Source organism: Poeciliopsis prolifica, unplaced genomic scaffold, assembly GCF_027474105.1.
Source record: "Poeciliopsis prolifica strain line A6 unplaced genomic scaffold, Auburn_PproV2 SCAFFOLD001, whole genome shotgun sequence".
NCBI classification, from domain to species: domain Eukaryota; kingdom Metazoa; phylum Chordata; class Actinopteri; order Cyprinodontiformes; family Poeciliidae; genus Poeciliopsis; species Poeciliopsis prolifica.
In genome coordinates, this window is record NW_026562376.1 from 5,423,283 (window position 1) to 5,436,382 (window position 13,100).

The 13,100-nt window shown below is 39.0% G+C and overlaps 1 protein-coding gene across 3 annotated transcripts; it reads left to right on the forward strand.

Annotated features, from left to right (window-relative positions):
- Window positions 1-51: 51 nt before the first annotated feature.
- On the forward strand, window positions 52-12,922 carry caprin1b (cell cycle associated protein 1b). Of its 3 annotated transcripts, none has more exons than XM_055040370.1 (18): window positions 52-197; window positions 2,094-2,249; window positions 2,612-2,674; window positions 2,768-2,854; window positions 2,932-3,170; window positions 3,252-3,334; window positions 5,122-5,298; window positions 5,374-5,426; window positions 5,513-5,596; window positions 5,804-5,977; window positions 6,895-7,003; window positions 7,086-7,147; window positions 7,221-7,313; window positions 8,383-8,529; window positions 10,781-10,934; window positions 11,024-11,203; window positions 12,154-12,260; window positions 12,358-12,922. In XM_055040370.1, the coding sequence occupies exons 2-18, from the start codon at window positions 2,094-2,096 to the stop codon at window positions 12,442-12,444; spliced, it is 2,055 nt and encodes a 684-aa protein (XP_054896345.1). In that variant the 5' UTR covers window positions 52-197; the 3' UTR covers window positions 12,445-12,922. The 3 variants fall into 3 exon arrangements, with proteins under 3 accessions (XP_054896345.1, XP_054896353.1, XP_054896362.1); XM_055040378.1 differs by having other exon boundaries at window positions 11,027-11,203; XM_055040387.1 differs by lacking the exon at window positions 8,383-8,529.
- Window positions 12,923-13,100: the final 178 nt, after the last annotated feature.

Consider the following 13,100-nt stretch of genomic DNA (forward strand, 5'->3'; position numbering starts at 1 on the left):
AAACAGCTAAAGAGGAACCTCGGTTTTTATAAAGAGTTTCTCCTCCTTTCTAACCATCTCAGTTGTCGGTGAGGCCGGCCGGGCGGATCCCACATTAGAGTGAAACAGAAAAATAAAAAGCAACACAACAACAATAACAACTTGGCCTTTTACCTAAATTAAGCTATCAAGCTTCCCCGAGGATATATAACAACAAGGTGGGTGAATCAGGAGAGGGGCTGTCGAGGAAAAGAGGTTCCCGACCAGCTGGTGGTCAACACGCGTTGGTGTTAACATCAGCCAGACGAGCTAATGCTAACTCTTCGGTGTGTGCTAACGGTGGTGCGGCCAGGGCCATTTTTACCGAAACGGGGCAAAAGCAGGCGGCTTGACCGCACTGCTGAGAGAATTACGGCGCTCTTGGACGGAATCACCTTTTTTACCATGTTATTATGTAATTTCCAGACGTCTGGTCATACCAAACCGTTGAAACGAAAGTTACCAGGTTGCTACAGATATCGCCTGATTAGCAGGAACAGTTTCTGTGTTACGAAACTATATATTCCATACATCTAAGCTAATGCTGAACATATATCGCCTTGTGTATGGTCGTTTTTTCCTTGACTGAATCGTCGAGTCCTGTAACAGTTACTTTCGGAATGCGCAGTTTAGCACCATCTGCAATCTGGACAAATCAATTTCCTTTAAAATGTTCAAACAGAATCGTGTTATCGGGGTGCAATACAAATGGAGAAGCGACAGAGATGGTCAGTAAATAGTGCATTAGGCTGATTTTTATTTTTATTTTTTACACTATTTGCACTTCAGAACAATTGGAAAACGTGCATCATGTTCTCATTTTAAAGTATCTGCCTGATCTCTTGTTTGTAAGAAGGACTCAGGGTTCAGACAAACGTTTGAAATGTGTTGACAGAAAGAACATGGAGTAATGACTCTGTTCTGGTATTTAAACCTGAGTCACCAACCTGCCTGATCTCTCCAGTACTGATGTCACAACAGAAAAATCACCTGCATCGACTACAAGCTAAAGTTTCTTTTTGTTTTAGTAGAAACAAAAAGATCAGTTAGTTTCTTTGTCAATATATTGGCAAACTAGAGTTTGCCAAAATAAAAGCTTAGGAAAATTCCTCAATTTATGCTGAGTTTATGCCTGTTTCTGGCATTTAAAATGTAAGATTTTAAATATTACATTCACAAAACCACACTTTTATACAGCTTCTGTAGTTTATGTAATTTTAATGACATGTTAGACATGCTTTCTCTGCCTTTATAAAAATCTGAGAAATATCAGCAGTAATAGAAGGTAAAGCACATATTAAAATCATTCTGCTTTCATAGAAGAGGTTAACAATGAGGCTTTTTCTAGCTGTCAAAAAAGACCACATTAAAAACATCTGAAGCTAACCACAGTGTTGAACATTTAATTACAAACAAAACACAGAGGGGGATGATTTTCCTTTTGTATGTCTGACTTCATGGATTTTCTTTTTTTTTCACATACAATTATTCCACAGAGGACTATAATACAAAATATAATATTCTTGCTGCAACATTTTTAGAAGAAATTGTGTAAAAATATATCAGAAAATGATGGAAATTATGAGATTGTCCTTATTTATGCCTCAAAACCTTTTTCTCTGACATTGATCTGATCTTTTTACCCCTGAAAGTGAACAAAATTATGAGAATTCAAGACAATGGTTGAGAACTCACAAGCTCTGTGGGCTGCTACCTGAGCAGATAGCTCCACTAATTGGCTAATATTAGCTTGTTCTACTTGTAGCTCTATAAAATAGTAAAAGGTTATCAAATTCTCCACAATAAGAACATTTAGTTTACTATTACAGAAACAGTAAAACTAATCAATATTCTCTTGTATTTTGGTAGCGGTAGGAAACATTGTTTTACTTTTATGCTTATTTTATGAAAATTCAGGGAATATTTATATTGTACTTATTATTCTGTGAGAAAGTCACAGCAGCTCAAGTTGATTTTGTCTCCCCAGACATTTGCTGATACAGATAAGACACATTTAGTGAGTGAAATGTTTTGTTATCATTGTCACATGTTGTACTTTTTCTTTGTATTTCTAGATGCCCTCAGCAATGAATGCAAACAGTACCATGCAATCCGCCAGTCCAGAGGTGGGATCCGCTCCAGGGTCGATGGGCGGCTGTGGCCAGTCCGAGGTCTTGAAGCAGGTGCTGGGCGTCATCGACAAGAAGGTCCGCAACATGGAGAAGAAGAAGGTAAGACAATGTTTTACTTATATTGCTGTTTTTCAGCAGCAAGGCAGTTCAGAGTGCTTTATATGAATTAGAAGAAAAACAAAAACAATAAAAGAAAAATTGCACTCAAAAATGTTCCATTCGTCATGAAGTAGAAAACTAAATGTTGCTCTGAAGTTTCCACTTCAGAGCAAGTGAAAACTCTTTATCTGAAAAGTTTTCAGAGCAAGAAATTACATTTAAAAGTATGAAACTAAATGTTGGAAAGGGCTTTAAACAGTTGAGAATCCTTTTTGAAATTCTGAATGATCCAGAACAAAAAGTATCATTTGCACTAAGTTTATAACTACTTCATCTGCTGTGTTGGTGGTTCGTCGTTGCAGAGCAAACTGGATGACTACAAAGTCAGGAAGAACAAGGGAGAAGGTCTCAACCAGGATCAGCTGGTATGTAACAGAATTGTAACATTATCTAATTGTTTTAGTATTTGTACAGTCATTTCTCATTTTTAACCTTTTGTTTCTCTTTGACATTCTTAGGAGGCTCTCTCCAAGTACCAAGAAGTCATGAATAACTTGGAATTTGCCCGAGAGTTGCACAAGACATTTATTACATTGGGACAAGATGTAAGAACGTTTATTTCCTTTTTCTCTCAGAGTTGTGTCCATTCCAGTCTTTCCTAACTGATCCTCCTCATTCTCAGCTCCAGAAGGCGGTGAAGAAGTCTGCACGGCGGGAGCAGCTGCAGCGAGAGGAGGCAGAGCAACGGCGGCTCAAGAACATCCTTGAGCTGCAGTTTGTCCTTGACCGGCTGGGAGACGAAGCAGTGCGGCAGGACCTGAAGCAGGGCGTGGGAGGCTCGCCGCTCCTCACCGACGGAGACCTTTCCACGTTTGATGAGTTCTATAAGTTGGTGGGACCAGAACGGGATCAGAGCGTGAGGTTGGTGTAAGACACCGAGATGCAAAACGATTTCTGTTTTTGTGACATAGAGATTCTGACTGTTAGTTTTGATGCTCGCAGGTTGATTGATCAGTACGAAGAAGCATCTGTGCACCTTTGGGACCTGCTTGAAGGGAAGGACAAAGCTGTGGTTGGAACTACATGTAAGTTTGGATCAGATTTGCTTTTCCTGACAAAATAGCATAACATAAATATACTGATAACGGCATAATAATGTAAGTTTGCTCATTCAAAATCTTGCAAACGGATTGGGAGAAATTTTAAATACCCAAAATAAGTTTATAACTATTTTGGGTATTTATAATAAAAAACACACCAATTAAATTATCAAGCTCATTTTCATTTATCAGCCAATAATTGCTTATTCCAACAGACTTGGTTTCGTAATCTATATATAAATTGTGTCTTCCGTTTTCATCTCTCCACTAAATATGTAAGAGATTTTTCACAGTACAAATTGGGGCTGTAAATTTGTGCGTCTGGGCCAAATCTGACGGAATATTAACATGTTCTAGATTTACGTTTTAATTGTCTTTCATTAATACAGATTGTACATTTCAGAAAAATATTTACAGATAAGCTTTGTGTTGGAAATGCGGCTGAAAAATCCCAACTGCATTTATTAGAATGAGGTAAAGCTGACCAAATTGCGTGGTTTTTATTTAATAAACTTTTTGGCTTTTATTTTAGAAAACATGAACAAAACTGCTTTTGTTAATGAATGTGGATGCAATTCGATGTCCAGCTGGTGCTAATAGTTGGCAGGACATTTTATTTCATCAGATGGCTGCTGATGCAACCTTCGTCTTGACGGTTTTCACCATGTTGTAGCCGACTGTAAGTGATCAGTTTCAGACATCTGAAAGCAGTTGGTTTGAAAGTTTCTGCATCCATGAGCGAGTTTTTGGTTGAACACTCTGTGCAGTGACTGGACTGAAGTGATCAGGTTTAGCGGATGTGTGCGTCCTGCGCTCTCAGCGGTTTGGTCCCGGGTTTGGTGCTGCTGCATTCTGCTCTGGGGGCTGCAGGCTGATCCTGACTCAGCAGCAGGGCTTGGTGCCAGGGGCTCTGTCGCCTCCGGTTCCCCTGGTCCGGTCGCTGGAGTTCTGCTGGGACGACGGTGACCCAGTTCACTGCAGGCAATCCCTTTCGCCTCATTGAAGGGTCATTTGGAGAAGAAGGGGTCAAATTACAGAGGCAACTGCTTTGCATGAAGAGCCACAAAGCAAAGGAAACTCGTTAGTGTAAAAATGTCACCGTATGCAGAAATCTTTGGTGAAGGTTTTACATTTGAATTTATTCTGTTGAGTGTTTTTAAGGCTGTGATTTGCCCCAAGACTCGCTGTTACACTTGGTAGCCAAATAATTCTCCTTTTTGATTTGCTTAATGCTGAGTAATACAGATTTGTTTTTAAAGGGGCAGTAGCATGTAAAATATACTTTTTGAGCTGTACATCATGTTACGATGTTATTGGCTACGACTCCCACACTCAACTCCTTCAGACTAGCCAGCATCAATTAGCAAACATCTGGTGGAACTGTGCATATCACGTTATTTTCACACTTAACTGCAAGAGGGCGCTCTAGGCCTGTGTTACTCTACTTTTGGAGTTAGAGTTGTTTACAAGCAACATCGAGGACAAAGATTTGATTTGATTTAGTGATTTGGAGTGAGACGGATGGTTTGGTAAACTTGTTAGCATGTTATTTATGTTATAGTTATCTGAATAACTCTCAATATGTTATGTTAACATTCAAGGTATGTTCTCAGTTTGTTGTTCATGACATGATATGACATGAACAACATGTCGGAAATTTAGCTAATGTTAACATTTCCCTCAAAAATGCGACTTATACTCCGGTGCGACTTATAGTCCGGAAAATACGGTAATCTTAATTCTAGTTGCTGACCCTGTTAATCCTGTTCTAGACAAGGCACTGAAAGACATATTGGACCAGGTTCTTCTGAGCGGATACTTTGACCGGATTGCATCTCATCAAAACGGAGTGTGTGAGGAAGAGGAGGAGGAAGAGACGGCAGCTGTGGCGGCAGCAGTGGCACCAGTTGCCGAGTCACCAGAGGCAGAAGAGCAGGCAGTTGATCCAGGTAGATATTTATTAAAAATCATCTTTCAGAATCAAGTAATCCAGTAATTAAATCTTTTCTCCGTTCACTTGACAGAAACTGAAGTCGCTGAGGAATTCACAGAGGTTCTCACAGTGGAAAACACAGAGGTGACATTAGTAAAAAAAAAACTTTAATTTAGAGTTTTTATTTTATTTATGGCTTTCAAATGTTTTTATTGTTTTTTTTGTTTCAGTTTATAAACAGACAGTTCATTCCAGACAGTTCTTACAGCAGCAGTGAAAAGGAGCAGGCGGATGAGTGGACCAGGGAATCTGAGGTGTGTAGCAGATCCGCTTAACATATTTAGGGATGTTTATTTCTAATCTTGCAGGCTAATGAGGATGGATAAATTTTTTAATCACTGCTGTTTTCTTTTACACCAACTAACCTGTGAGCCTGGAGTAAAATCTCTCGGCTCTGAAACACTCAAAGGAAGTGAATTCAGAGCAGCTTTTGCTAATGAAACATTTAATCACTCTTTCAGGCTGTCAGTGCCTTGCAGCAGCAGCAACCGGTACAGCCGACAGCGCCACCTGTTGCTCTGGAGACCCATCCCATGAACCTCGTGTCTCCTGTTCCCCTGACTGACCCCATGGCCCGGAAGCAAGTGGTGCAGGACCTGATGGCGCAGATGCAGGGGACGTACAACTTCATGCAGGTGAGGTCAGGTAGTTGTGCATCAGCAGCTGCGTTTCCATTAAACATATGCAAAACCTTGTCAATATCTCGTAATGTCAAAGAAACACAATTTATTGTAGAATTGCGCCGCTCAGGGTGGCAGGACGTTGGAGTAGCTCTGTACTTTTCCTTGAATTGCTGTTCATGGTCATTTTCATGACTGTTTTGGGGAAGGCAGCGCGTCTTCAGTCAGAGGCTTCTCCAGATTCCCTGTAACACCGTCTGCTACAAGAGTTCTTAACTGCCAACAGCCATCACTCCCTGCAATAACTCTTTGGAGAATTTGAATCAATGAGTGACTTTGAATTTGAATTCAAAGTCTATGTGGAGGCGTGTCGAGGGCTTGTTGAGGCTTGTTTTGCATGTCTAGCGCGCCACGATATGGAGCATTTGATGTGTCCAACAAATAGGCCAGCAATGGAAAACAACGGCTTGATTGATTCTGATGCGTCCGGTAAAATTGGAAAAACGTTTTTGACAACGGTCATTACAACGACATTTAATTTCCCTTTGGGATCAAAGATTTTTTTTTTATTTGATTCCATTAAATAACAAAATCAATTAAAGTTGCACGTAAATAATTGTGTTCAATTACAGAAAACATCCTGTGTCGTCATCCTGTAACTACTTCCTGTTGCTCTTCATGGTAACATCCAGTTGTTGATCATGTGACTCGTGTTTCCGTTGCAGTTTTGAGATTTAAACCAATTTCAGTACGTCCAGAAAAATCCACCTCATCCTTTGGGTGAAAGCAACCTTTTTTTTTTTTAATTGGCGTTTCTCCATTAATAAAATTTACTTTCTAAATGTGAAATTGCGCAGTTAAGTGGTTGTTGGAAACGCAGCTGCTGCGTGATATTGTTGTCGTACGTTATTGCGAAGTTTTTCTGCTCTCAGGACTCCATGTTGGAGTTTGACGGACAGCCCATCGATCCCGCCATCGTGTCAGCACAGCCGATGAAACCTGCTCAGCCTTTGGACGTACCGCAGATGGTTTGTCCACCAAGTACGTTTGACCCAATTAAATGCCGTGTTGTGGTTTAACGGGGCAAATCCGCTCGCGTCTGATTAAAGTGCGACTGTTGCAGGTCACCCCGAGTCCCGGCCAACGCAACCCACTTCTGTTCCTGTACAACCTGAGCCCACACAAGTGAGCATTTACCCCTGAGCACCATGCAGGTTCCGATAGTGACGCCAAAATCAAACGGCTGTGTTGTCTTCAGGTTTCCATCGTCTCGCCGACACCGCCGCCGTTGTACCAGACCTCTCACACACCAGATTCACGACCCTCAACAGAACCAATCGACCCAATCCAGGTGAGGCAGCTTTTCTCTGACGTCTATCAGTCCCACGGAAATGATCAAGTTATTCATTAATTTTTAAGATTGGTAAAGGATTCAGACCCTCTGAACTCCTTCTCGTTTTGTAAAGTTCTGGTAACAAATGTGGAGGTATTTTATTTGGACGGAGTAACAAAAAGTAGTGCATGTTGGAGAGCAGTGAAGTGACAACAACGCTTGGCTTCAAGATTCTTCCTATCAGTTTCAGTGTGCATGAACATTTAAGCCCATTTTACTCTGATACCCTTTAAAAAATCCACTGCAATCTAACAAGATTGCATTGTTTGTTGGATGATTAACAACCTATACTTTGGAAACGTTTGTTTTTCTCTCTGTCTGAAGTTAAATCAGATAAAATTTCTCTTGTTAGAATTACCAGAATTATTTTTGTTGAGTGTGTAAGAGAAACATTTTGAAACATAACATTTTTGTTATATTTTAGTTTACCTGGTCCGTACTGTAGAATACTGTCAAAAGATGCTATTAACAATATTCATAAATGATTTAATAAAACGGTGAACTGAAGCTCTTCTTTGGAGCGTCTTCAGTTTGTACTGTTTTATCTCCAGACTCTGGTGCTGGAAAAGTTTGAAAATTTACTTGAATTTTTTAAGTTTACTGTGGGGGAAAAAATGAACGAACTTTGTAATCATTTCTAGTAAACCATTGTCAGAAAAGTGTCTTAAGATGCAGATAATGGACTGATATAGCAATAATCAATAAATGGTCTTGGCAGAGCTTGTGGTTAAAATAGCTTATCTTACGACCCTAACGAGCGGAAAGTGTTGAAACAAATTTTCTGCCTTCTAGAGAACATCTGACCATCTGGTATCCATTTTCATTTGTTGCTTTTTAGCAAAAACAATTTACAGAAGGAAAAGACCTGTCTTACTAATAATTTATGAAGTGAAAATCTCATTTGCAGCAACAACAACAACAAAAAAAACCTCTAATCTGTCCTAAAAGTCCAGCCTCAGCCTTTCAGCAGCATACATATCCATCCCCACCCTAAATGTAATGTGTGTTGTGTCTCCCTCTGCAACAGACCTCCATGTCATTGTCGTCAGAACAGCCTCCCCTCTCCACAGCTCTCCCTCCTGCCTCTCAGACGCAGGTCTTTCAGCCTGTTTCCAAAGCTCCTCACAGCAGTGGCATCAATGTCAATGCAGCTCCATTCCAGTCAATGCAAACAGTAAGGCCGTGATGATACTTCCTGTTTCTCTGTCTCAACGCCAAACCAGTCTCATACTGCCTTTAGCCACTGAATGCAAACTCATGCTTCTCTTGTGTGTCTGTCTGCATTGTTCTGCATGACATAATGTCAGTAGCTGCTGAGGCTCATATTGGCTTTTACCAGAGGCCTGAGTGCAGCCAAAGATTCGACTTTAAGACTTGGCAAAAAAAACCAGAGTGCACATTTGATGAAAAACATGGATGCCTGTTTTTTTTTTTTTTCTCCTTTTGTTGCAGCATTATGTTTATTTTCCCATCATGTTACAGCAGTTTTGTTTTAAAAATCCAGGTGCTGCAAGGAGAGCAGTATTCCTCATCAGTTTGAGCTGTTCATGCCTGTAGCTCAGGATTATCTCTGGTCATTCTCTTAAAAATGGTTGAGAGAAAAATAAAAGTGAACAAAAGGCAGCTTGGAATTGAATGACAACTGTATGTTTCCAACTAGTTCACCTTAGTTAAAAGTAGTGGGAGTAAGATTTAATTAATAAAGAACGATTTTTAGAAGACATCGGAAGAACACAGCTGTTTGGAAACCTAAAAGACCAGCACTCTACTGAGGGATTTAAAAACTAATTGTCTCAAGCCCGATCATTTGATTCACTAAAACTTGTAACATTCAGATAAATGTAATTGTTTCTGCTCTCGTTCTGTCCTCTGTTGTTCATCTGATATCTAAAGGCATTTTCCTAACAACAATTGTTTGCTGTAAGGAGCCTTGCTGTAGTTACATAAGTCCATTATCTACTGCAGAGAAAAGACTTGAAGATCTGCAACCTGTGGCTCTTTGGACCTTCCATAATGGCTCTAAAAAATTTATTTCAAAAGAGAGGAATTAAACAATTAAAAAAAAAAAGAAATTAGATATTACAAATGTAGACTTTAAGTATTTGTTAAACATCTAATTTCCATGCACAAAAATAGGTTTTTGCATTTAATTTCTACTATAGAATGGCATAGGTATCAGCAATATTTATTGTTTTTTCCTCCTAACTTTTTTGGAAACTAAAAGTTCTTTTCATTCACATCATTTGCCATAAATGTCAACATCCCATAAAAGAAAACGTAATTATCTGTAAATTTTTTTATTTGCTTCTAAACCTAAAAACAGAAATAAAAAAAAAAGACCACGCATTTCCTATTGCAAATATTCACTCAAAAGTGTTCAGGGTGTAACAGCACGACAGTAACGTAAATCTCTGGTAACTTAAATGCTATAACAACACAAACATTAAACGTATAAAACGTAAAAACCAGTGAGAAATAAATAATTTTCTTTCCTGAAGAACTTTATGCTCACAAACAGCTCTCGTTGCCTTGGCAACAGACATAAGATTATCTTCACTTCTTTCTTTGACAGTAGTTCATCTTTTTTTGTTGCCAATAAGTTTAACACATTAGCTTATTATCAGAGCAAAGCTTTGGGAAACTTCTGTTAGTTTATAGCTGAGCAACAAGAATCAAACATGGAGAACCAACATCTAGCTTCACTAATCCAGAGCAAATTTAAAATCCAGAGAAACCCGTATTAGTTCATAAATAGACTATTAATTAAATATTTGGAACCAATATTTAGTTTTTTACTTTTCACCTTTTTGTCTTTCTTGTGGTTGTATTTCGTTTGTATTTCCTTCTAATTCATGCAAACCACTTTGAACTTTCTTGTTGCTGAAAATGTGGCATATAAATAAAATTTCCTTGCATATCAGCTTGGCATATTTATGTTAAGAAAAAAGGTTCATGTTGCAGCAATCGTTGCAACATCAGTGCTGTTTCTATTGGCAGGAAACAGCGTATTAAACTGTTTCCTGTTTGTCGAGGTGTTGCCATTACATTGTTTTGTTGTCAGAAAATGCTTTTGAAATATTTTGCTTCCAGATGTTGAGTCAGGATTACAATTTATTAAGGTTTTAAATGTTAAGTGTTTGTTGATTGATTCTAAAATATATCTGCCAGTTTTCTGAGTGTTTGCTTTGGAGCATTAACTGTTTTCATGCCATTTTTTTTTTAATATCCAGGAATGTGATTAGAGATTACACATAATCTGGATTATGTACATGAAGCTCTTGCTTGCTCTGTGTACCTCTCTGCTGTATTTGTGGGTTTCTTATACATCCAGTAAATGAAGAATGAGGTTCATCACAGCTAGTGAACCCATGAGCTTTCCTCTGGTTTTGGCTTCACCTCAATGTGGCCTTTGTTTGTCCCGTTAGGTGTTCAACCTTAATGCCCCAGTCCCGCCAGCTAATGAGCCCGAGGCCCTGAACCAGGCCAACCAGTACCAGAACAGCTACAACCCGGCTTTCAGCAGCCAGACGCAGCATTCTGTGGAGCAGACAGAGATTCAGTCTGAGCAACTACAGTCTGGTGGGTGATCATTGTAGTAGTTTTAGTTTTACATTCTTTATGCCATCGGCGCCCGTGTGACTTTAGTTTCTGTTGATGCCGGTCTCCAGTAGTCGGTGCCTTCCACGCCCAGGACCAGAGCGGGGGTCACCAGCAGCCTCCTCAGCAGGGCCCGGGCTTCGGCAGGCAGGCTCAGTCCTTCTACAACAGCAGAGGCATGAGCCGCGGCGGGCCCAGAAACGCCCGCGGCATGATCAACGGCTACAGAGGCGCCTCCAACGGGTTCAGAGGTCAGCGCTCATCTGCACCAGAGCTTAAACGATTAGTCGTGATTAATCGACTACTGAAATAGTCATCAACTAACTTAGTAATCAGTTGATTAACTGAAGTCTGCAGACTCGGGGAGAAAAAAAAAACATTTGCTGAAAGGACAGCACACTCAGAGCTGTAATTAAGCTGAAATTGTAAAAGAATGTATATACATTTTGCATTTAAGATACAAATAACCTTTGTCTATAATTATGTTCTACCCAGAATTCCTCAGGTGGCATTTTAGTTTCACCTGCTTCAAGTTCTGCTCTATTGGCAGATAATTTAACTTATAACGTGGGAAAAATATCTTGCTATTAGTTAATCTGCCAATGGGACAAGCACTTTTTTTTTAATCAATGTTAACGAATTAATTAATTAAAACAAGCTCCTATTTCTTGTTATAAAAAAGTTAATTGTAAGTTAGTTTTGTCTTATTTTAGGTTTGCTAAAATATTTTCACTAGAAACTAGACCAAAAGTAAGATTTAGGTTTTTTTTCTGCAAATAGACTTTTTTTTTTGAGTCTGTATACTCAGTTAACGATTAATCAGTGTCTAAATTAGTTGATTATTTGAATAATGAATCACTTTTAACTCAATTTATTGCTTCAGCCCTACTAAAAACACATTTTTTTCCCCAACAGATTAATACAAATGAATAGAATTGAGGCAAGAGATTAAACCTTGACCATATTTTTAATCAAATCATTCGAGGGATTATTGCAGGCCTGCTTTCAGCTTGTTCAGTGATGCGCAGGTTGAAAACTCAAAGATGAAAAGAGCAATCCCCCCATTAACTGCTGAACTCTTACAACCTAAATATCTTGACAGATTGTGAGAAATACTTCCCTGACTGGAGAAATGTCCCGATTTATGTTTTTCCATCAATGTTCTGGAGCTAAATGGAAATCTTTATATATTTTTTTTCAGGTGGTTATGACGGTTATCGCCCTCCCTTCGCCAGCACTCCCAACTCCGGATATGGACAGCCCCAGTTCAACACACCTCGCGATTACCCAAATGGGAGTTTTCAGAGGGTATGAAAGAAGCTTTAAGTCTCTGCTGGCTTTGTGAAAACAAAATGTGCTGTGAGAAAAGTTTCTAAAATGTTTCTATTCTTTGCGGGCGATCAAGGACGGTTACCAACAGAACTACAAGCGAGGAGCTGGCCAAGGACCCAGAGGAGTTTCAAGAAGCAGCTCTCAAGCAATTCGATCCTGAAATGGCCTTTTAAAATGACTGTGACTGAAAAATTTGCACCACACTGAAAAATTTAAAATTCATGAATGCATTTCCCCATCTCATGTTTGCTCTGATTTCTTTGTTCCTTATCAGTGGTATTTTTACTTTCTGTCTTTTCAATCAAAGTGATGCGAGCTTTGATATCTGGAAATAAAAAAAAAATCATTTAAAGCTCAAAACACAAGGTAAGCTGTGAACCCAATCACTGGTTCACACGAGCCGTGTGTACCAACAGTCCTGTAAACTTGAAAGATTCCATAAGTTATATATAAATATATATTTTTTATTAACAAATGCACCTGCCACTGCTGGTCCAAATTATGGGAGTTTATTTCCCTTCTTCAGTTCTTTTCTGTCATTTTGGTTCAAAGAAAGAAGACTTTGTTTAACAAGCTCCCGTATTCTTGTTTGTAAATTGATGTTGCTTCAAGAGTTTCAATAAAGTTGTGTTGCATAATCATGTTTCAGCTTTGAGTTTTTACATAAAAATATGTTAGTTGTGTATAAAAACAAAACAATTGCAAAGAGTATTTTCAACTAATCCTAAAATGAGTCAAACTGGTTGGGCTTTGTTAGCTTCTTGGAGGTGCTGAAAAATATTTACATAGTATCAAAATTAAAACTAGAATATATTT

What these genes read in the sequence shown, in the direction of transcription:
- caprin1b (XM_055040370.1), top strand. Translation starts at nt 2,094, where the DNA reads ATGCCCTCAGCAATGAATGCAAACAGTACCATGCAATCCGCCAGTCCA. An exon ending in AGCTGTGGTTGGAACTACAT is followed by an intron (nt 3,335 to 5,121) that starts GTAAGTTTGGAT and finishes ATCCTGTTCTAG; the next exon opens with ACAAGGCACTGAAAGACATA. An exon ending in GGACGTACAACTTCATGCAG is followed by an intron (nt 5,978 to 6,894) that starts GTGAGGTCAGGT and finishes TTCTGCTCTCAG; the next exon opens with GACTCCATGTTGGAGTTTGA.